General features: G+C 46.9%; 2 protein-coding genes across 2 annotated transcripts in view; both read right to left on the bottom strand.

Moving 5' to 3' along the window:
- Positions 1 to 2710: 2710 nt before the first annotated feature.
- The window catches only part of LOC310658838 (uncharacterized protein), a gene marked incomplete at its 3' end in the record, with an annotated part of 42907 nt that continues 21914 nt past the window's right edge, over positions 2711 to 23703 (bottom strand). Inside the window, exons 3-5 of the mRNA XM_083401209.1 lie at positions 9560 to 10887; positions 6679 to 6851; positions 2711 to 4831 (exon numbers count right to left, since the gene is read on the bottom strand). Of these exons, the coding sequence (XP_083257335.1) occupies positions 2711 to 4708 (1998 nt within the window). The 5' untranslated portion in view covers positions 4709 to 4831; positions 6679 to 6851; positions 9560 to 10887. The remainder of the gene's footprint in view (positions 4832 to 6678; positions 6852 to 9559; positions 10888 to 23703) is intronic.
- Positions 13931 to 21963, bottom strand: LOC310658855 (uncharacterized protein). Its single transcript, XM_083401226.1, has 6 exons — positions 21858 to 21963; positions 20825 to 21002; positions 19050 to 19188; positions 15595 to 17373; positions 14108 to 15486; positions 13931 to 14057 (listed from the first exon to the last, which is right to left on the bottom strand). The coding sequence occupies exons 4-5, from the start codon at positions 17025 to 17027 to the stop codon at positions 14247 to 14249; spliced, it is 2673 nt and encodes an 890-aa protein (XP_083257352.1). The 5' UTR covers positions 17028 to 17373; positions 19050 to 19188; positions 20825 to 21002; positions 21858 to 21963; the 3' UTR covers positions 13931 to 14057; positions 14108 to 14246.

Genomic DNA, 23703 nt, shown 5'->3' on the forward strand with positions numbered 1-23703 from the left:
AATCCCCTGTGGACCTTCACTTTTCCGTATATTAAAGAAGCGTGCCATCCAGACCGATTCTCGTGGCCTTCCAAGTCTATTAGGTCCATATCTTTTAGTGTAATCCAGTCTTTTATCCAAACCAATCCTGCCGCCGCATGGTAGAAATCCAAATCTGGCAATGCAAAACTCCTCTCTCCTTTTTATCTCTTAATAACTGGTGTTTAATTCTCTGTTTCTTTCCACTCCATATAAATCTAGATATTTCCCTTTTCCACTCCTTAAAACAATTCATTTCTCCTAAAATGGGCCTTGTTTGGAATAAGAAAATCATTTTGGGGAGGATATTCATTTTCACAACCGAGACTCTTCCCCAGAGTGAGAGATGGAGTTTGGTCCAGGTTTCCATATTTTTTAAAATTTCTTTCCATATTTTACTATAATTATCCTCATATACATTTATACTTTTATTTGAAATCTAGATCCCTAGGTAGTTAACCTTATTTTTAATTTCCAGGCCTGTTTTTTCTTGAAGTTCTTTTTTTTCCTCTTCCATTGTGAGGCTTTTTGTCAGTAATTTAGTTTTTTGGTAGATTATTTTCAGCCCCAGGCCGGCCCTAAATTAATCTAGTAAAAGACACTGGGATGGCCAGGAGCAGCGCATGCGGACGTGAGTCTAGGAATGGAGAAGATTGTGGGCAGGAATCTCTGAAACACCCAGCAACCCAGATTCTCATCCTTTGCTGTCTCTTTTGCTTACGGTCTTCACTCCCAGCCTTCCTGGCAAGAGGTAGCTAGGAGGGGGAGGGGAGAATGGGAGACTTGGGGTTCTGCAATTAGAGAGGAAATTAACTGCAAGGGGAGAACGCCAATCAAAGCTCTCATTCCCTGTCGGGGAACCTAAGATCTGAAACTTTACCTTTTTCCCAAGGAAGATGCCCCAAAGCTGGTCCAATGGCCAGTTTGGATAGCAAGGGACTTGGGCTCGGTTTCCGATTTCTCTTTTTCTCGTAAATGCAGCTGCACCGGCAGCACCAAGATCTGGAAGGAAGCGACTGGTGCGCGTCAGAGCGCAAGGGCGTTTCCAGTTCCTTTCCGTTCTCTCTGGAGCAGCCGGATTTGGCACTGGGCTGCCAGGCGTCCAATGGAAAGGGACTCTTTTTCATTGCGTGTAAGAGGCAGAAAAGGTTGCTGGGACCCCATGGTAAATAAAGGGAGGGAGAAGGACTTTGTAGAGTCCTTCGTAAAGAAGACGAATGACTGTCAGGTCAGAAAAGACCTGGGAAAAGGCTAGTGGGTTTTTGTTTTTGTTTTGGCTTTGGTTGAAAAATGGGATCCCCACATTCTAAGAGTTCTAACCGCCAGACTCAAAGGCATGTGCTGGTCGCAGCAGGAGGGGGAGTCTCCCTGGATGCTTCAGCATCCGGCCTCCTCTGGGTCTCCTGGCCCCCTCCTCTCCTCCCTCTGAGCCTGAACTGCTCTCTGCCCCAGACTCTTCCCGCTCACTAAACCCTGTTTCCTCCTCAGCTTGAAACATCTCCCCTTCCGGTCTGCTCCCTTTTCTCCCTCTTTCTGCTCATTGCCATCCCACCACCAGTCCGTGGGCTCTGAGCCTTCTTCCCTTGTGGTCCCCCAGCTGGTGCCTCCCCCCCCCTCACCTGCCAGTCCATGACAACAACAGCAGCCACAGCACTGTGGTCCTCTGGTAGGAAAACTCCTGAGTAGAATGAGTGAATAAAAACTTCTGGGACTATGGAAAAATATTCTCTTTCCCAAACCCTAGAATAAGCAGGAGCTCTGGGGTTGCCCCATGGGGTTCAAGAGTGAAGATGCCCCCACCAGGAGATTTCCCTGGTACCTACAGCCCCTCCTTCCCCCTCTTGAAATGAGGCTTGGGGGAAAATATCCCATTAAATTTCAGTATTTCAAGTTTTCTTCATGACCCACAGGAGGCAGCGATGCAGTTCTGGTGAAGAAGCCGTGCTTGGAGATCATGCGGTGGGGGGGGGGAGTGACAGAGTTTGGAGCAAAAATCAAAGGTACTTTCATCTAAAATTATACTCACCATTGTGAGATGCTGCCTTCATTATTTCATTATTATACAGTTTTACATATAAACACCAGAACTTGACATATAAATATATGATTTCCTGCTGAGTTCATTGCTCAGAGTTGACTGAGAGGAAGACGTCCCACACTCCATACATCTAAATGGGTTCTCCCATGTGAGAGTCCCTAGATGTTCCTTAAATAAAGGTAAAGGTAAAGGGACCCCTTACTATTAGGTCCAGTCACGGACGACTCTGGGGTTGTGGCGCTCATCTCGCTTTATTGGCCGAGGGAGCCGGCGTACAGCTTCCGGGTCATGTGGCCAGCATGACGAAGCCGCTTCTGGCTTACCAGAGCAGCGCACAGAAACACCGTTTACCTTCCCGCCAGAGCGGTACCTATTTATCTATTTGCACTTCATGTGCTTTCAAACTGCTAGGTTGGCAGGAGCAGGGACTGAGTAACGGGAACGTCTCCTCTCTGACTTCTGCTTCTCCTCTCTGAGTTTGTTGATGGTTTGAAGGGCTTCAACTCTTAAAGTTCTTCCTGACCATGAGTATGTTGATTTTGAACTTCCACTAAGAGTGAACCTCCATCTACTTTCCTGATATTTATACGGTTTGTCTTTTGTGTGAGTTTGTTGACATAAATCAAAGGTTCCACTCTGACTGAAGCTCCTTCCTCAGTCCATACATTGAAATGGTTTCATCTCTGTGTGAGTCTGTTGATATTGTCTAAGGCTTCCACTCTGAGTGAAGTGTTTACTGTACTCCATATATTGAAATGGTTTCTCCTCTGTGTGAGTCCGTTGATGATTTCTAAGGTCTCCACTCTGACTGAAGTCCTTTCCACACTCCATGCATTTAAATGGTTTCTCCCCTGTGTGAGTCCGTTGATGTGATCTAAGGTTTCCACGATCACTAAAACTCTTTCCACACTCCATACATTGAAATGGTTTCTCCCCTGTGTGAATCCGTTGATGTGATCTAAGCTCTCCACTCTGACTGAAGCTCTTTCCACACTCCATGCATTTAAATGGTTTCTCCCCTGTGTGAGTCCGTTGATGTTGTCTAAGGTGTCCACTCTGACTGAAGTTCTTTCCACACTCCATACATTTAAATGGTTTCTCCCCTGTGTGAGTCCGTTGATGTGATCTAAGGTTTGCACTCGAACTGAAGTCCTTTGCACATTCCATGCATTTAAATGGTTTCTCCCCTGTGTGAGTCCGTTGATGTTGTCTAAGGTTTCCACTCTGACTGAAGCTCTTTCCACACTCCATGCATTTAAATGGTTTCTCCCCTCTGTGAGTCCGTTGATGATTTCTAAGGTCTCCACTCTGACTGAAGTCCTTTCCACACTCCATGCATTCAAATGGTTTCTCCCCTGTGTGAGTCTGTTGATGTTTTTTAAGTCTTCCACTCTGACTGAAGTCCTTTCCACACTCCATGCATTTAAATGGTTTCTCCACTGTGTGAGTCCGTTGATGTGATCTAAGGTTTCCACGATCACTAAAACTCTTTCCACACTCCATACATTGAAATGGTTTCTCCCCTGTGTGAATCCGTTGATGTGATCTAAGCTCTCCACTCTGACTGAAGCTCTTTCCACACTCCATGCATTTAAATGGTTTCTCCCCTGTGTGAGTCCGTTGATGTTGTCTAAGGTGTCCACTCTGACTGAAGTTCTTTCCACACTCCATGCATTCAAATGGTTTCTCCCCTGTGTGAGTCCGTTGATGTGTTCTCAGGCTTCCACTATCACTAAAACTCTTTCCACACTCCATACATTTAAATGGTTTCTCCCCTGTGTGAGTCCGTTGATGTGATCTAAGGTTTGCACTCGAACTGAAGTCCTTTGCACATTCCATGCATTTAAATGGTTTCTCCCCTGTGTGAATCCGTTGATGTTGTCTAAGGTCTCCACTCTGACTGAAGCTCTTTCCACACTCCATGCATTTAAATGGTTTCTCCCCTCTGTGAGTCTGTTGATGTTTTTTAAGTGTTCCATTCTGACTGAAGCTCTTTCCACACTCCATGCATTTAAATGGTTTCTCCCCTGTGTGAGTCCGTTGATGTATTCTAAGGCTGCCACTATAACTAAAACTCTTTCCACACTCCATGCATTCAAATGGTTTCTCCCCTGTGTGAGTCCGTTGATGTATTCTAAGGCTTCCACTATCACTAAAACTCTTTCCACACTCCATGCATTTAAATGGTTTCTTCCCTGTGTGAGTCCGTTGATGTTTTTTAAGTGTTCCACTCTGACTGAAGTCCTTTCCACACTCCATGCATTTAAATGGTTTCTCCCCTCTGTGAGTCCGTTGATGATTTCTAAGATGTCCACTCTGACTGAAATCCTTTCCACACTCAATACATTTAAATGGTTTCTCCCCTGTGTGAGTCCGTTGATGTGATCTAAGGTTTGAACTATCACTAAAGCTCTTTCCACACTCAATACATGTATATGGTTTCTCCCCTGTGTGAGTCTGTTTGTGCAATTTAAGGTATCTACTCTGACTGAAGTTCTTTCCACACTCCCTGAACTTAAAACATTTTCTCTCTGTGTGAGTCCGCTGGTGTGTTCTAAGTTTTGCATTGAAACTGAAGCTCTTTCCGCACTCCATACCTTTAAATGGGTTCTTTCCTTTTTGTGTTCGTTGATGTGAACTATGTGTGCTCATTCAGTGAAGCATATTCCACATTTCACACATTTTAATGGCTATTTCTAATGAAACGAAAGGTGCCCTGTCCCCTGCAATTCTGTCTTCTCCATCACCTTTTTCAGAGTGGGCAGAAAGGAAATCCTGTTTGGGTTTCAGGAAAAAGAACACAGAAGAAAAAGGGCACGTAAACCGCCATAAGCACCTTCTCTTATTTCAACATCTCCTACATTCTCCCATGTCCTCCCCATGTTCCCACTTTTTAGGAAATGAAAATGGTATGATGTCTAATGATAGTAATGCATCAGCAAACTTTCATAATCCTCAATCATCTTTAATAACACGGCGTGATCTTGGAATACCGTTGTGCTGTGGGACTGCCTTTCAAATCAAGTGGTTGCCCCCATTTCCACCTCTAGATCTTCATGAATCACCTGCACAGTCCCGCTGACCTCAGGAGGTCCATATGGACCATTTTGGGAGACCCAGGCCTTCATCTCTTCCAGGGACTGTGGTCTGGGTCAGTCAGAGAACTAGTGAGAAGGCTTGGTGCTTGGGGTCAGCTGAATGGGTGCTCAGGGAAGCTCCTGTTCTTGGAGATGGACCTCTGTCTACATGCCTTGCATTGCATGGAGAGAGCAGGAGAAGCAGAAGGAAAGCAGCTGGCAAATGGGAAACACTCCACCCCAATGGTTCTTTATAATGATGATGTGCTGCCTGATCTCGAGCCCCTCTTCTGACACAGGACTACCCTAATCTGGCACTGATAAAGCTGGATATTCAAGGCAAAGGGATAACTGTACTTAATGGAAAGTTCAACCTTGTAACACTGTCCTAAAGGATCTTCACTCGCTCTCAGTGCATTTCCGAGCACAATTCAAACTGCTTGTGCTGATCTTTAAATTATCATGCTTGCATCTTTCAGGCAAGAAAAGTATTGATCTAACATACAGAGATCATTCCTAGTCTATTGGTTCAAGAAAGTTCTGGTAGTTTTACTCTGTGTGATTCAAAGCTGGTGTTTTCTCCAGCTGGAACATTTTACTTGATAAGGCAGATTCCTTTCTGCTGAGAGCAGGTGGTGGGTTCAGTTGTAATGAGATTATGCTGAACCTTCCTTGTTTTTGGGAACCAGAAGAACCTGGTTTAAACTGGAGTGAGCCAGGCTTGTTATCCAGTCCCAAGTTTACTCTGACACTGAATTGTTTATAAATTACAGTATTGAAAGGCACCTGGTCCCACTTCCCATTCTGCTATTCTCTACTCTGCTTGTGTGTTTCATACTTGAGTGCTGTTTTGGTATGCTAAGTTAGGGTTTTACTGTAAATTCAGTTTTTGGATTGTTCTGCTTCTTTGCCTTTTGTACTAAATTTCACTGCTGAATTGATTTTTTGCTGCCTCTGAGTGTTTTTTCCTACTCTGCTAACTATATGTCAGACGTGGAGATCATTAGGGAGGAGCAAGATCTGCGACCTAAAGCCCTCAACCGCCTTGGCCCTGTAGACCTAAAGTAGTGTCTCCACCCCCATCGCTCAGTTTGAACATTGAGGTCCTCCTGCGGGTTCCCTCTCTGTGAGAAGTGAGGTTACAGGGAACCAGGCAGAGGGCCTCCTCGGTGGTGGCGCCCGCCCTGTGGAACGCCCTCCCTTCAAAGGTCAAGGAAATGAACAACTACCTGACATTTAGAAGACAGCTGAAGGCAGCCTTGTGTCAGGAGGTTTTTAATGTTTGATGTTTTCCAGTCTTTTATATGTACTGGAAGCTGCACAGAATGGCTGGGGAAACCCAACCAGATGGGCGGGGTATAAATACTAAAATTATTATTATATTGTGGGGTTTTTTGTAGTTATTTTGGAATTTGTACTGCAATATCAGCTCATGAAATGTTATAGGTGGAGAAAATCACAGGGTTGCTGTAAAATATAATCCCACCCACGACTTCTCATTCACATACAGTCTGTAAATATGGGGGGGGGGGTCACACACTTTACCTGTGCTAATACTGGGAGTATTTGGCCTGCACAGGCACACCTGGTGTGTAGAGCCTCCAGCCACAGGAAGTGTCTATCATGAAAATGGGTCCTTTGACTGGGAAGATATATGCAATGGCTGTCACAAGATGATGGTGGGTTGTATCTCAGCTTGTCAGTCACTCTGACTCTGCCTACAAAGAATAAAAGGAACAGAAATGCTTTTGAGGTGCAACTTCTACATCAATCCTGAGAGCCATTCCATGGACTCTGCACCCGTTTCTGATGACAGGTGTACATTATCCTCATCCTCAATGAAGCAGGCAGTGGAAAAGACAATAAAGATGGAAGCCTGAGAGAGAGGAAAAGGTTTCTGGCTGCTTCCTGGGTGGGATTGCGGAAACCAAGAGCCGCTTCTGAGAAGGCCTCCCACCTCCCCTCTTCCTCTCGGGATTTCCTCTCCGCTCCAGGGGACCAATGGTTGGACTGGGCAGAATCACTGTGTCTGGACAGGGCAGGGGCTTATGGGGTGGGAAGAGGATGGAGATTGCAGGAAGGAAGGGTGGGGGGACAGGACCCGACTTTCCAGGGATCCCTCTCTGGTCGCCTTGAAGGGGGGGGGTCGATTCCTGGGCGGGAGGGAGAAGCCAAGGTGGCCCCTTCGGAGATTCCCCGAGGAAGGCACGATGGAGATGTCTCCCCAAAGACTGGTCTTCCTCCCTCTCCCCCCCCATTGCTGCGCTTCCCTGACCCGAGGGCGCCCCCTCCCTTCTCCCCACCCACTTCCATGACCCCCTCCCTCTCTCCCGGAGTCTCCCCTGCACCCAGACGCCCCCTTGGCCCGGCTCACCCCTCGCCCTGCGCCCTCCATCTCTCCGTCCCTAATGCCCCCCCAAGACGAGCCGGGGAGGGACAGGGGGGTCTCTATTCAGGCGCCTCCCGCCCCCTTAACCCTTTCCTGGCCCGCTTCTCTCCGCGCCCCAGGGATGCCTGCGCGGGGGAAACGGGGCCAGGGAGTCCTCGTGGGTGGGCGCCCCACGTCCGCCCCTGCGAGGAAAGCCCCCTCGGCAGCACGCACGCAGGGATCCAAGCCCCACGGAAGGCGCTTGGGGGAGCTGGCGGGGTCTCGTGACCCCTTTACCTCTTTGTCCTCGCTCCCGATCCTCCCTTCCTTTCCTGCAACATCCACGGGGGTGGGGGGGGATTTACCAGCCGCCCCTCCTCCCCTTTCCGAAAGCGCGCGCCCCTAGAGCTACGGGGCAGAGAAGAAATCCGAAGTGGAAGCTCCACTTCCGGGAGAAGAAGGGAGGTTGGGAGGGGGCTCACACCCCCATTCCTTCAGGAGAAGCCGGATTGGAGGAGGAGGAGGAAGGAGGGGTGGGACTTATGGGGGCGGGATCTGGGGTTGTGGGGGCGGGGCGAGAGGAGGATGTGCCGGGAGGATTGAGGGGGGGGAGAGGAAGGTTTCCCCCTCCCCTCTTCCTTCTGGATCAGGAGAGCGGGGGAGGGGCTAATCCCGGAGATCCAGCTGCAAAGTGGGGTCCCCCCCACAAGTGCAAGATCCTCCCCTCCCCCACCCCACGTGCTTAGATCCCTCCGTGTTTTAGGTCTTGGTGCTGTTCAGAGCAGGAATGGAGGGGGGCAGCTAAACGACTCCCCCAAATCCCAGCTCCCCACCCCAGCCTCTAAGGCCAGGACAAGGACCGTGGACACAGGCACAGTCCACGCACAACAGCCAAGCGGATTCCAAAATCTGAGGGCTCCCTTGGAGAAAAAACAAGGAGACCAGCCAGGAAGAGAGCAAAAGAGCAGCCCGTAGGTCTGGATTGAAGACTGTCTCCCCAGGACTCCCACCTGCCACCAGGTGGAACAAGATGGAAGCCCCCAACAAAAGAAGACCCCAACTTTTATTAGCTGCTAATCCCCCATGCTACACCCCCAAGACTACATCATGACTACATCATTGACACATCACAGGGAGAAGAAGAAGAAGAAGAGTTCAGGGAGAAAAAGAAGAAGAAGAGTTTGGATTTGATATCCCGCTTTATCACTCCCCTTCAGGAGTCTCAAAGCAGCTAACATTCTCCTTTCCCTTCCTCCCCCACAACAAACACTCTGTGAGGTGAGTGGGGCTGAGAAACCTCAGAGAAGTGTGAGGAGGAGGAGTTGTGGTGGTAACCTGAGGGTCTTCTCACCTGTCCGGTTCCTCCTTTCACCTCCCCATGATTACATTCCTGAGGACAAAGGGGAGTTCACTGTTTCCTGTCCCCAGAGGGAAGGGCTGGTCACTGTCCTGTGTTTCAGTCCGTACTGAATCCACTTCCATTTGCAGGTCCTTTGTGAGTGGAATGATCTTCTGTCCAGGACCATCAAGGTTGGCATGCCAACTGGGTAGGGCTCACTGCGGACGTGTTGGCTGCCTTGTGTCAAGTCTCCCCCCTTTGATAGTCCTTCACTCATGGTGTAAAATAAAGGTTGAACGGTGCAGATCCAATGTACGGCTGATTTTGTATGAATTTATAACAGAAGTGTCATGCATGTCCTGTGTGAGTGTGTGTGTGTGTGTTGTTTGTACAAACTGAATGATTGGGCAGGGGGTTCCTGCAACACATGAATCCCCATCCCAAAGAAGGGCAGTGCCAAAGAATGCTCCACCTGTGGGAATGTTCAGGGATGCAGGAGAGTATATATTATCTGGTTATATCCTTCTCCAACTTGTGTTAACAAGTTTCCAATATCAGCAGAGTACAACATTCCCCTTTATTTTAAGTTTGCAACGGCAGCGTTTGCTCAGGCTCGCTGAAGCCTCTATAATAACTATTCTGGTAATTTCCCCTTATTCCCTCATAAAATAGAAGAGACGACACAGTCTTTTACAAAAGTATAAAAAGAGTTTACTCACATTCTGTTCACAATCAGATCCCAGAAGGCAGACTTAGGCTTAATGGAGTAATATACATTTGGAGTCTATCTTATAATAAGACAGTCCCTGTCTCCTCTCTTGGCTGGGAGCCAAGAGGGCATCTTCAGCTTAGTAGAGGTTGCTTCTTCGAAGGAAGAGAGGCAAGAGAGAGATGGCTGCCCCTGCCCTGTACTTTTATCATTACCTGCACAGGTGAGGCCACACCCACCTCTAGTCACATGCAGAGGAAGTCTGTCCCAGCCCAGAGGGAAACAGGAAGTTTACCTGCTGGCTGGACAAACATCCCTCCCCATGTCTAAACATGTACGATCTAGGAATGTTGTAATTGACTGCTCTTGTGTTTCACATCCCACACCACCTACCACACAATTGTGCTCATTTCACACGCTAGCAAGGTTATGCTTAAAATGCTACAAGGCAGGCTTAAGCAGTATGTGGACCGAGAACTTCCAGAAGTGCAAGCTGGATTTCGAAGGGACAGAGGAAGCAGAGACCAAATTGGAAACATGTTCTGGATTATGGGGAAAGCTAGAGAGTTCCAGAAAGACATCTACTTCTGCTTCATTGACTATGCAAAAGCCTTTGACTGTGTCGACCACAGCAACCTATGGTGAGTTCTTAAAGAAATGGGAGTGCCTGATCACCTCATCTGTCTCCTGAGAAATCTCTATGTTGGACAAGAAGCTACACTTTGAACTGGATATGGAACAACAAAATTGGGAAAGGAGGACGGTATATTGTCTCCCTGCTTATTTAAAGTAAATGCAGAATTCATCATGTGAAAGGCTGGACTGGATGAATCATGTAATAAAAAATTTAAGGTCTTATATATATAATAAATGTTCATAAATGTACCAAGCAAGCACATAAATAGATATGTCGACCACATGTCTGGAGCAGCACAGGAAGACCGTCCTGAAACCATTTTGACTCCCAAACTGACCAAATGTTTCCTCTGCAAGGAGGGAGGGGGTGAGGGAACCTTCTCATTGTCTCAGGAATTGGGAAATCACCATCTCAAAGGAATGGCCAGACTACCAGGAAAGGGAATCAGATAAGGCATTATCAGATAACCTGCCAGACAGGAAAAACAACAACATTCAAATTTCTCTTGTAGACCACCTTTTCTGTGATGTAGGTATGATGTTTGTGGGGAGTGGTCTGGGGTTACACCCCTTCTGTGATGTGTGTATGATGTTTCTAGGGGTGGTCTGGAGCTCCAGGGAAGGCAATTTAAAATGTCTGTATAAAGGCAGGCACACCTTGGTTCTGGGTCCTCCTCCTTTCCTGCGTGTGAGGGGAGCACCCTGTTGCAGCAGATCAATCAAGATCAGACTTACTAGCTGCTTTGCTTCTCAATATTCTCTGGTTGCCTCTGTTGTTTTCTCCTACCGATGGAGAACCTACAAGGGACTCTATGAGGGCTCTTGTGTCCCCCATAAGGGAAGAAGGGCAGCTTTGGTTTACAACAGATGGCACCCCAGATAGGACCTACGGTTGGACGGATTCTGGGGGCAAGGAAGGACCGGTGATCCAGCGCACACCAGGCCATTTGCCAGGAGGAGCCACCAGTCCTCTAGTGACCCCAGGGTCTGGAAAGAAGTGGAGTTCCAGCGGGGCTAACCAGAGGAAGCAACGCTTCATCAGGCCGGCCAGAGATTGATTTATTTTTAACATAATCTTTATTGATTTAAATTACACACATATACAAAGAATTTGCAATCTCATACTGCAAAAAGGACAATTAAGAAAAAGCAATTAAGAAAAAAGGAAAGAAGAAAATACAGAAAAAGGAAAGAAGAAAAAGCAGATTTATGTGCATAAAAAAACTTAATCTTCCTAATTAAATAAAAAAGACTTCTCTCAAAATGAGTCTTTCAATCATTCTCATGGTACTGTTTATACTGCCATTGTTGGTTTTTCCGCACATTTATATTCTTTAATATTGTTCCAGTCTACTCCACAAACAGCATTTGTTGCGTTTACAAGTATCACTCAAGTTCTGCTAATATGGTGTGGTTGGTACAATATGATCTTCTATAATCCTCAAATATTCTCCCTTCTCCAAGTATTTTCTGGTTCAGTACTCCTCTGACTCTTCCCGTCAGTTTTGCTAGTTGTAACTATTCTAACATGAGTAGATGGCTTCTCTTGGTGATGTCCACAAGGGTATTTTTGGCTCAAGCAGACCTTTTTATTTATTCCAGATTTTATATCACGATTTTCTTATCACATGGCTCAAAAATCCCCTGTGGACCTTCACTTTTCCGTATATTAAAGAAGCGTGCCATCCAGACCGATTCTTGTGGCCTTCCAAGTCTAATAGGTCCGTCCCTTTTAGAGTAATCCAGTCTTTTATCCAAACCAATCCTGCCGCCTCATGGTAGAATTCCAAATCTGGCAATGCAAAACCTCCTCTCTCCTTTTGATCTGTTAATAACTGGTGTTTAATTCTCGGTTTCTTTCCACTCCATATAAATCTAGATATTTCCCTTTTCCACTCCTTAAAACAATTCATTTCTCCTAAAATGAGCATTGTTTGGAATAAGAAAATCATTTTGGGGAGGATATTCATTTTCACAACCGAGAATCTTCCCCAGAGTGAGAGATGGAGTTTGGTCCAGGTTTCCATATATTTTTTTAAAAAAATCTTTCCATACTTTACTAGAATTATCCTCATATAAATTTAAACTTTTATTTGAAATCCAGATCCCTAGATAGTTAACCTTATTTTTAATTTCCAGGCCTGTTTTTTCTTGAAGTTCTCCCCCCCCTCCTTTCATTGTGAGGCTTTTTGTCAGTAATTTAGTTTTTTGGTAGTTTATTTTCAGCCCCAGGCCAGCCATAGATTAATCTAGCAAAAGACCTCGGGGTGGCCAGGAGCAGCGCATGCGGATGTGAGTCTAGGAATGGAGAAGATTGTGGGCGGGATTCTCTGAAACACCCAGCAACCCAGATTCTCATCCTTTGCTGTCTCTTTTGCTTACGGTCTTCACTCCCAGCCTTGCTGGCAAAAGGTAGCGAGGAGGGGGAGGGGAGAATGGGAGACTTGGGGTTCTGCAATTAGAGAGGCAATTAACTGCAAGGGGAGAACGCCAATCAAAGCTCTCATTCCCTGTCGGGGAACCTGAGATCTGAAAGTTTACCTTTTTCCCAAGGAAGACGCCCCAAGGCTGGTCCAATGGCCAGTTTGGATAGCAAGGGACTTGGGCTTGGTTTCCGATTTCTCTTTTTCTCGTAAATGCAGCTGCACCGGCAGCACCAAGATCCGGAAGGAAGCAACTAGTGCGCGTCAGAGCGCAAGGGTGTTTCCAGTTCCTTTCCGTTCTCTCTGGAGCAGCCGGATTTGGCACTGGGCTGCCAGGCGTCCAATGGAAAGGGACTCTTTTCCCTAGAGTGTAAGAGGCAGAAAAGGTTGCTGGGACCCCATGGTAAATAAAGGGAGGGAGAAGGACTTTGTAGAGTCCTTCGTAAAGAAGACGAATGACTGTCAGGTCAGAAAAGACCTGGGAAAAGGCTAGCAAGTTTTTGTTTTGGCTTTGGTTGAAAAATGGGATCCCCACATTCTAAGAGTTCTAACCGCCAGACACAAAGGCATGTGCTGGTCGCAGCAGGAGGGGGAGTCTCCCTGGATGCTTCAGCAGCCGGCCTCCTCTGGGTCTCCTGGCCCCCTCCTCTCCTCCCTCTGAGCCTGAACTGCTCTCTGCCCCAGACTCTTCCAGCTCACCAAACCCCGTTTCCTTCTCAGCTTGCAAAATCTCCCCTTCCGATCTGCTCTGAGCCTTCATCCCTTGTGGGTCCCCCAACTGGTGACTCCCCCCCCTCACCAGCCAGTCCATGACAACAGCAGGAGCTACAGCACTGTGGTCCTCTGGTGGGGAAACTCCAGAGTACATGACTGAATCAAAAATTCTGGGACTATGGAAAAATACCATCTTCCTCAAACCCCAGAATGAGCAGGATCTCTGGGGTTGCCCCATGGGGTTCATGAGTGAAGATGGGCCCCCCAGAAGACTTCCCTGGTACCTGCAGCCCCTCTTTCCCCCTCTTGAAATTAGGCTGGGGGGGGGAATCCCCCATTCAATTTCAGTATTTCAAGTTTTCTTCAGAACGCGCAGGAGGCAGTGATGACGTTCTGGTGAAGAAGCAGTGCTTGGAGATCGGGGGGGGGGGGAAGTGACAGAGTTTGGTGCAAAAACCAAAAGTACTTTCTTCTAAAATTATACTCACCATTGTGAGATGCTGCCTTCATTATTTCATTATTATACAGTTTTACATATAAACACCAGTACTTCACATCTACCTCATGCTTTTAGGAATGATTTCCTGCTGAGTTCATTGCTCAGAGTGGACTCTGAGAGGAAGACGTCCCACACTCCATACATCTAAATGGGTTCTTCCATGTGAGAGTCCTGGGATGTTCCTTGATCACTCCATTATAAATAAAGCACTTTTTGCAATCTTTTCATTTAAACTGCTTCTCCTCTCTGAGTTTGTTGATGGTTTGAAGGGTTTCAACTCCTAAACTTCTTCCTGTCCATGAGTCTGTTGATTTTGAACTTCCACTAAGAGTGAACCTCTATCTATTTCCTGATATTTATACGGGTTGTCTTTTGTGTTTTTGTTGGCATAAATCAAAGGTTCCACTCTGACTGAAGCTCCTTCCTCAGTCCATACATTTAAATGGTTTCTCCCCTGTATGAGTCCGTTGATGTTTCCTAAGGCTTCCATTTTCACTAAAGCTCTTTCCACACTCCATGCATTTAAATGGTTTCTTACCGATGTGAGTCTGTTGATGCATTCTCAGGTTTCCACTATAACTAAAGCTCTTTCCACACTCCATACATTGAAATGGTTTCTCCCCTGTGTGAGTCCGTTGATGTCTTCTAAGGCTTCCACTATAACTAAAGCTCTTTCCACACTCCATGCATTTAAATGGTTTCTCGCCTGTATGAGTCCGTTGATGTATACTGAGGTGTCCACTATGACTGAAGTTCTTCCCACACTGTATACATTTATGTGGTTTCTCCCCTGTGTGAGTCTGTTGATGTTTTTTAAGTGTTCCACTCTGACTGAAGTCCTTTCCACACTCCATGCATTTAAATGGTTTCTCCCCTGTGTGAGTCCGTTGATGTGATCTAAGGTTTGCACTCCGAGTGAATCTGTTTCCACACTCCATACATTCATATGGTTTCTCCCCTGTGTGAGTCCGTTGATGTGTTCTAAGTCTTCCACTATCACTAAAGCTCTTGCTGCACTCCATACATTGAAATAGTTTCTTATCAATGTGAGTCTGTTGATGTACTCTCAAGTTTCTACTATAACTGAAGCTCTTTCCACACTCCATACAAGTAAATGGTTTCTCCCCTGTATGAGTCTGTTGATGTGATCTAAGGCTTGTATTACAACGGAAACTCTTTCCACACTCGATACATTTAAATGGTTTCTCCCTTGTGTGTGTCTGTTGATGTCTTCTATGGTGTGCACTCTGACTGAAGCTCTTTCCACACTCCATACATTGAAATGGTTTCTCCCCTGTGTGAGTCCGTTGATGATATCTAAGGTGTCCACTCTGACTGAAGTCCTTTCCACACTCCATGCATTCAAATGGTTTCTCCCCTGTGTGAGTCCGTTGATGTGATCTAAGGCTTCCACGATCACTAAAACTCTTTCCACACTCCATACATTTAAATGGTTTCTCCCCTGTGTGAGTCCGTTGATGTGATCTAAGGTGTGCACTCGTACTGAAGTCCTTTGCACATTCCATGCATTTAAATGGTTTCTCCCCTGTGTGAGTCCGTTGATGTTTCCTAAGGCTTCCATTTTCACTAAAGCTCTTTCCACACTCGATACATTTAAATAGTTTCTTACCGATGTGAGTCTGTTGATGCATTCTCAGGTTTCCACTATAACTAAAGCTCTTTCCACACTCCATACATTGAAATGGTTTCTCCCCTGTGTGAGTCCGTTGATGTCTTCTAAGGCTTCCACTATAACTAAAGCTCTTTCCACACTCCATGCATTTAAATGGTTTCTCGCCTGTATGAGTCCGTTGATGTATATTGAGGTGTCCACTATGACTGAAGTTCTTCCCACACTCTATACATTTATGTGGTTTCTCCCCTGTGTGAGTCTGTTGATGTTGTTTAAGTGTTCCACTCTGACTGAACTCCTTTCCACACTCCATGCATTTAAATGGTTTCTCCCCTGTGTGAGTCCGTTGATGTGTTCTAAGTCTTCCACTATCACTAAAGCTCTTGCTGCACTCCATACATTGAAATAGTTTCTTATCAATGTGAGTCTGTTGATGTACTCTCAGGTTTCTACTATAACTGAAGCTCTTTCCACACTCCATACAAGTAAATGGTTTCTCCCCTGTGTGAGTCTGTTGATGTGATCTAAGGCTTGTATTACAACGGAAACTCTTTCCACACTCAATACATTTAAATGGTTTCTCCCCTGTGTGTGTCTGTTGATGTCTTCTATGGTTTCCACTCTGACTGAAGCTCTTTCCACACTCCAGACATGTAAATGGTTTCTCCCCTGTGTGAGTCCGTTGATGTGATCTAAGGTATCCACGATCACTAAAACTCTTTCCACACTCCTTACATTGAAATGGTTTCTCCCCTGTGTGAGTCCGTTGATGATATCTAAGGTGTCCACTCTGACTGAAGTCCTTTCCACACTCCATGCATTCAAATGGTTTCTCCCCTGTGTGAGTCCGTTGATGTTGCCTAAGTTTTCCACTCTGACTGAAGTTCTTTCCACACTCCATACATTGAAATGGTTTCTCCCCTGTGTGAGTCCGTTGATGATTTCTAAGGTGTCCACGCTGACTGAAGTCCTTTCCACACTCCATGCATTCAAATGGTTTCTCCCCTGTGTGAGTCCGTTGATGTGTTCTCAGGCTTCCACTATCACTAAAACTCTTTCCACACTCCATACATTGAAATGGTTTCTCCCCTGTGTGAGTCTGTTGATGTGATCTAAGGCTTGTATTACAACGGAAACTCTTTCCACACTCAATACATTTAAATGGTTTCTCCCCTGTGTGTGTCTGTTGATGTCTTCTATGGTTTCCACTCTGACTGAAGCTCTTTCCACACTCCAGACATGTAAATGGTTTCTCCCCTGTGTGAGTCCGTTGATGTGATCTAAGGTATCCACGATCACTAAAACTCTTTCCACACTCCTTACATTGAAATGGTTTCTCCCCTGTGTGAGTCCGTTGATGATATCTAAGGTGTCCACTCTGACTGAAGTCCTTTCCACACTCCATGCATTTAAATGGTTTCTCTCCTATGTGAGTCCGTTGATGTTGTCTAAGGTCTCCACTCTGACTGAAGCTCTTTCCACACTCCATGCATTTAAATGGTTTCTCCCCTGTGTGAGTCCGTTGATGTTGCCTAATTTTTCCACTATCATTAAAGCTCTTTCCACACTCCATACATGTATATAGTTTCTCCCCGTGTGAGTCCGTTTGTGCAATTTAAGGTTTCCACTCTGACTGAAGTTCTTCCCACACTCCCTGCACGTAAAACGTTTTCTCTCTGTGTGAGCCCGCTGGTGTGTTCTAAGTTTTGCATTGAAACAGAAGCTCTTTCCGCACTCCATACCTTTAAATGGGTTCTTTCCTTTTTGTGTTCGTTGATGTGAACTGTGTGTGCTCATTCAGTGAAGCATATTCCACATTTCACAATTTTAATGGCTATTCCTAATGAAATGAAAGGTGCCCTGTCCCCTGCAATTCTGTCTTCTCCATCACTTTTTTCAGAGTGGGCAGAAAGGAAATCCTGTTTGGGTTTCAGGAAAAAGAACACAGAAGAAAAAGGGCACATCAACCGCCATTAGCACCTTCTCCTATTGCAGCATCTCCTACATTCTCCCATGTCCTCCCCATGTTCCCACTTTTTGGGAAATGAAAATGGTATAATGTCTAATGATAGTAATGCATCAGCAAACTTTCATAATCCTCAATCATCTTTAATAACACAGCATGATCTTGGAATACCGTTGTCCTGTGGGACTGCCTTTCAAATCAAGTGGTTGCCCCCATTTCCACCCCTAATTCTTCTTGAACCACCTGCACAGTCCCGCTCACCTCAGGAGGTCCATATGGACCATTTTGGGAGACCCAGGCCTTCATCTCTTCCAGGGACTGTGGTCTGGGTCAGTCAGAGAACTAGTGACAAGGCTTGGTGCTTGGGGTCAGCTGAATGGGTGCTCAGGGATGCTCCTGTTCTCGGAGATGGACCTCTGTCTACATGCCTTGCATTGCATGGAGAGAGCAGGAGAAGCAGATGGCACATGGGAATCCCAGGCGGAAACACCAACCCAAATGGTTCTTTATAATGATGATGTGCTGCCTGATCCTGTGCTTGCCTTCTGACAGAGCACTATCCTAATCGGGCACTGAAAAGCAGGATATTCAAGGCGAGGAGATAACTGTACTTAATGGTAGGTAGACATATTGGTCTGACACAGTTGAAGTAAAAAAATTAACAAAAATAGTCCAGTAGCAACTTAGGGTCTTGGGAGAAAAGTAAAGACAAACCTAGACAGCATCTTAAAAAGCAGAGACATCACTTTGCCAACAAATGCTTGTATAGTTAAAGCTGCGGTTTTCCCAGTAGTGATGTATGGAAGTGAGAGCTGGACCGTAAAGAAGGCTGATTGCCAAAGAATTGATGCTTTTGAATTCTGGTGTTGGATGAGACTCTTGAGAGTCCCATGGACTGCAAGAAGATCAATCCTCTCCATTCTGAAGGAAATCAGCCCTGAGTGCTCACTGGAAGGACAGATCCTGAAGCTGAGACTCCAATACTTTGGCCACCTCAAAAGAAGACAAGACCCCCTGGAAAAGATCCTAACGTTGGGAAGATGGAGGGCGCAAGGAGAAGGGGACGACAGAGGGCGAGATGGTTGGATAGTGTTTTCGAAGCTACCAACATGAGTTTGACCAAACTGCAGGAGGCAGTGGAAGACAGGCGTGCCTGGCGTGCTCTGGTCCAGGGGGTCACGAAGAGGCAGACACGACTAATCGACTAAAAAACAACAACAACAGCAATTTAGGGACCAACTAAGTTTGTTCTAGGTATAAGCTTTCGTGTGCTTGCACACTTCTTCATATAGTGATGGGTAGTGGGAGATGGTAGTAGGAGTGCCCTTCTGAGAAAAACCCCACCCCACCCTCCCACGATATACAAGGGTCTGGTGACATCTGTGTCGGTGTATCTGAAGAAGTGTGCATGCACACAAAAGCTTATATCTAGAACAATCATAGTTGGTCCCCAAGGTGCTACTGGACTATTTTTTAATTTTTTATTTCAACTGCATCAGACCAACATGGCTACCTACCTGAATCTAGATGTCATGGGGTGTTGGGGGAGCTGTAGTTCCTGTGGTGGGGGACATGTCCTTCTGGGGTCATTTTTCCACCCTTGGTCCCCACCCTGCACTTAGCTCTCACCTGTGGCTTCCAGAAGCAGTCAGCATGCAACAGGGGTTCAAGCAACGGCTTCAACCGGCCAGCTAAACCAGGTGAGGATAGCTGATGGGTCTCAAATCCTTGGTGGTTTGGGGAATTCTGCTGCACCTGAAGTCAAGCCCTGGTGGATGGAGAGGAGGAGAACAAGCGTGAATCCCACAGTCCAGAAGGCAGATTCTGCCCGTGCGGAAGAGGAACGTGAAGGGCAGGTGGGGCACGTCCACCTGGAGGCTTGTTATCTAGTCCCAGTGTTACTCTGACATTGCATTGTATAGAAATTGCAGTATTGAAATGCGCCTGCTCCCACTTCCTATTCTGATATTACTCTACTCTGCTTGTCTGTTTCTTACTTGAGTGCTGTTTTGGTAGGCTAAGTCAGGGTTTAACTGTGAGTTACATTCTTGCTGTTTTTTGGGTCCTGTTATGCTTATCTGTCTTCAGCAATAAATTTCTCACCAGAATTGTTTTTTTGCTGCCTCTGAGTGTTTTTTCCTACTCTGCTAACTATACATCAATCATTATGGAGGCGCAAGATCTGCAACCTAAAGCCCTCATCAGCCTCGCCCCTGTGGACCTGAAGGAGCATCTTCACCCCCATCGCTCAGTCCGGACAGGGAGGTCCGCCTCAGAGGGTCTTCTGCTGGTTCCCTTGCAGCTAGAAGTGAAGTTCCAGGGAACCAGGCAGAGGGCCTCCTGCCCCATGGAATGCCCTCCCTTCAGAGGGCAAGGAGGTAGGCAACCATCTGACATTTAGAAGACAGCCGTATCAGGAGGTTTTTAATGTTTGATGTTTTACTGTCTTGTATATGTACTGTAGGGATGCGGGTGGCATTGTGGGTTAAACCCCAGAGCCTAGGGCTTGCCGATCAGAAGGTCGGCGGTTCGAATCCCCGTGTCGGGGTGAGCTCCCATTGCTCGGTCCCTGCTCCTTCCAACCTAGCAATTCGAAAGCATGTCAAAGTGCAAGTAGATAAATAGGTACCGCTCCAGCGGGAAGGTAAACGGCATTTCCGTGCGCTGCTCTGGTTCGCCAGAAGCGACTTAGTCATGCTGGCCACATGACCCAGAAGCTGCACACCGGTTCCCTCGGCCAATAAAGCGAGATGAGCGCCGTAACCCCAGAGTCGGCCACGACTGGACCTAATGGTCAGGGGTCCCTATACCTTTACCTATATGCAGTGGCATAGCGTGGGTTGTCAGCACCCGGGGCAAGGCAAGTAATTTGCGCCCCCTAACCCGGGGATTTTAGCACTGCGAGTGCGAGCGCGCCCCCCCCCCCGATGTTGCGCCCAGTGCGGCCGGCCCCACCTGCACCCCCCACGCTACGCCACTGCCTATATGTACTGTAAGCTGCCCAGAGTGGCTGGGGGAAAAGACGAATACTAGAACTTCTAGAGTGGTACCTCAGGTTACAGACGCTTCAGGTTACAGACTCCGCTAACCCAGAAATAGTACCTTTTGTTAAGAACTTTGCTTCAGGATGAGAACAGAAATCGCATGGCGGCAACAGGAGACCCCATTAGCTAAAGTGGTACCACAGGTTAAGAACAGTTTCAGGTCAAGAACAGACCTGCAGAACGAATTCAGTTCTTAACCTGAGGTACCACTGTACTATTATTATTATTATGAGATTTTTTGTAGTTATTTTGGAATTCGTACTGTTATGGGTGGAGAAAATCACAGGGTTGCCGTACATTATAATCCCACCCACGAACGTTCATTCACATACAGTTTATAAATTTGGGGAGGTCACACACCTCACCTGTGCTAATACTGGCAGTCTTTGGCCTCTATAGGCACACCTTGTATGTAGAGCCTCCAGCCCCAGGCACTGTCTATCAGGAAAATGGGTCCTTTGACTGGGAAGATTCATGCAGTCATTGTCATCGGATGATGATGGATTGTATCTCAGCTTGTCAATCACTCTGACATTGCCTACAAAGAATAAGAGGAACAGAAATGCTTTTGAGATGCAGCTTCTATATGAATCCTGAGTGCCATTTCATGGACTCTGCACCCCTGTTTCTGACGACAGGTGTACATTATCCTCACCCTCAGTGGAAAAGACAATAAAGATGGAAGCCTGAGAGAGAGGAAAAGGTTTCTGGCTGCTTCCTGGGTGGGATTGCGGAAACCAAGAGCCGCTTCTGAGAAGGCCTCTCCCCTCCGTTCTTCCTCTTGGATTTCCTCTCCTCTCCAGGGGGAGCAATGGTTGGACTGGGCAGAATGGCTGTGTCTGGACAGGGCAGGGGCTTATGGGGTGGGAAGAGGATGGAGCTTGCAGGAAGGAAGGGTGGGGGACACGACCCCCCACTTTCCAGGGATCCCTCTCAGGTCGTCCTGAGGGGGGGGGGTTCATTCCCGGACGGGTGGGAGAAGCCAAGGCGGCCCCTCCGGAGATTCCCTAAGGAAGCCACGATGGAGACCCCCCCCCCCCAAAGACTGGTCTTCCTATCTCCCCCCCCCCACCAATGCTGCCCTTCCTTGCCGCAGGGATGCTCCTCCCCCCGCCCCTGGCCCCCCTCCCATCCCGGTGTCTCCCCTGCACCCAGACGCCCCCTTGGCTCATCCCTCGCCCTGCGCCCTCCATTTCTCCGTCCCTATTGCCCCCCAAGACGAGCCGGGGAGGGACAGGGGGGTCTCTATCCCGGCGCCTCCCGCACCCCTTAACCCTTTCCTGGCCCGCTTCTCCGCAGCACGCGTGCCGGGATCCAGGCCCCACGGAAGGCGCTTGGGGAGCTGGAGTGGATATCTGGGTCCTTTTCTCCCCCCCCCCCGCGACCCCTTTACCTCTTTGTCCTCGCTCCCGATTCTCCTTTCCTGCAACATCCACGGGGGGGGGGGGTCCCCTGCCTCCTCCCTCCCCTTTCCGAAAGCGCCCCCCCCCAGCTACGGAGTAGAAGCCGGATTGGAGGGTGAGAAGGAAGGGGTGGGATGTTTGGGGGCGGGATCTGGGGCTGTGGGGGCGGGGTGAGAGGAGGAGGGGAGGGATTAAGGGGGGGAGAAGGTTTTCCCCTCCCCTTTTCCTTTAGTGGATCAGGAGGGCGGGGGAGGGGCTGATCCCGGAGATCCAGCAGCAAAGTGGGTCCCGTCCCCTAGAAGGTTTGCATTGCAACATCCTCCCCTCCCCCACCCCACGAGCTTAGATCCCTCCGGGTTTTAGGTCTTGGTGCTGTTCAAACCCCCAAATCCCAGCTCTGACTCAGGCCAGGACAAGGACCGTGGACACAGGCACCGTCCATGCACAACAGCCAAGAGGCTCAGAAAAGCAGCCGATACAATTGGAGCCAGAAGCGGATTCCATGAATCGGGAATGTGACAATTGCTGGGCTCAAGGAAGCCAAATCGCATCACCTGACTCACCTTAGGCTCCAGACATGCAAAGGAACTTCTATTGTACCACTGAAACAGGTAATGAATGATATATTATTGAGAAATGAGATTCCAGAAACCTGGAAAGAGGCATATATTACTCTAATTCCCAAACAGGACTCAGATTTGACTCAAGAACTATAGGCCGATTTCGCTTTTAAATAATGACTACAAATTATTTGCTAATATATTGGCAAACAGAATGAAGAAGTTGTTAAAGGAGTTGATACATGAAGATCAAGCAGGCTTTCTTCCTGGCAGGCAAATGAAAGACAATATTAGGAATATAATTAATGTTTTGGAATATTTGAATGCCAGGAATGACAAGCAAGCAATGTTAATATTTGTGGATGCGGAAAAAGCCTTTGATAATATTTCTTGGGAATTTATGTTAAAAAACTTTGAAATGATGGACATTGGACAAAACTTAATGAATGGAATAGGATCAATATATAAAGATCAAAGAGCAAAATTAATAGTTAACAATGTGGTGACAGAAAACATAAAAATAACGAAGGGTACTAGACAAGGATGTCCGCTCTCACCATTGTTATTCATCATGGTCCTGGAAGTCTTGTTAAGAGCGATAAGAAATAACCAACAGATAAAAGGGATAATGGTAGGAAGCAAGCAATATAAGATTAAAGCATTTGCCGATGACCTGGTTTTAACTCTGGAAAATTCGACGGACACTATAAGGGAAGTTTGGAAGGAAATAGAGCAATTTGGACAATTGGCGGGATTCCGCTTAAATAAGAAAAAGACAAAAATGATGTGTAGAAATATGGACTTAAAATCTATTGAGGAAGTGCAGCAACAGTTAGAAATAGAAGTGGTTAAGAAAGTCAAATACTTGGGAGTTTGGTTAACCCCAAGAAGTATAGATCTATACCAAAATAATTATATCCCAACATGGAGTAAGATTAAAAAAGACCTAGAGGTGTGGGGAAGAATGAAATTTTCATTTTGGGGCAGAATCGCAATAATAAAAATGAACGTGCTACCAAAGATGTTATTTTTGTTTCAAACCATTCCAGTAATCAGAGGGGCAGCGATCTTTAAGAATTGGCAAAAAGAAATTTCAAGGTTCATATGGCAGGGTAAGAAGCCGAGAATAAAGTTTAAGATATTGACTGATGCGAAAGAAAGAGGAGGCTTCGCCCTGCCGGACCTGAAACTATATTATGAAGCATCCTGCCTCTGCTGGTTGAAGGAATGGATAAAACTGGAAAATACTGACTTACTGGATTTGGAAGCTTTCGAC

The sequence above is a fragment of the Podarcis tiliguerta genome (genome assembly GCF_965153285.1).
Source record: "Podarcis tiliguerta genome assembly, chromosome: 10".
NCBI lineage: Eukaryota > Metazoa > Chordata > Lepidosauria > Squamata > Lacertidae > Podarcis > Podarcis tiliguerta.

Bases quoted from the DNA above. Each gene is read 5' to 3' on its own strand.
- LOC310658855 (XM_083401226.1), bottom strand. From the start codon at position 17,027: ATGGAGTGTGGAAAGAGCTTTAATGATAGTGGAAAAATTAGGCAACAT. The intron at 15,487-15,594 runs GTGTGGAAAGAG...CTTTAGTTATAG, and splicing joins AAACCATTTAAATGCATGGA to TGGAAACCTGAGAATGCATC.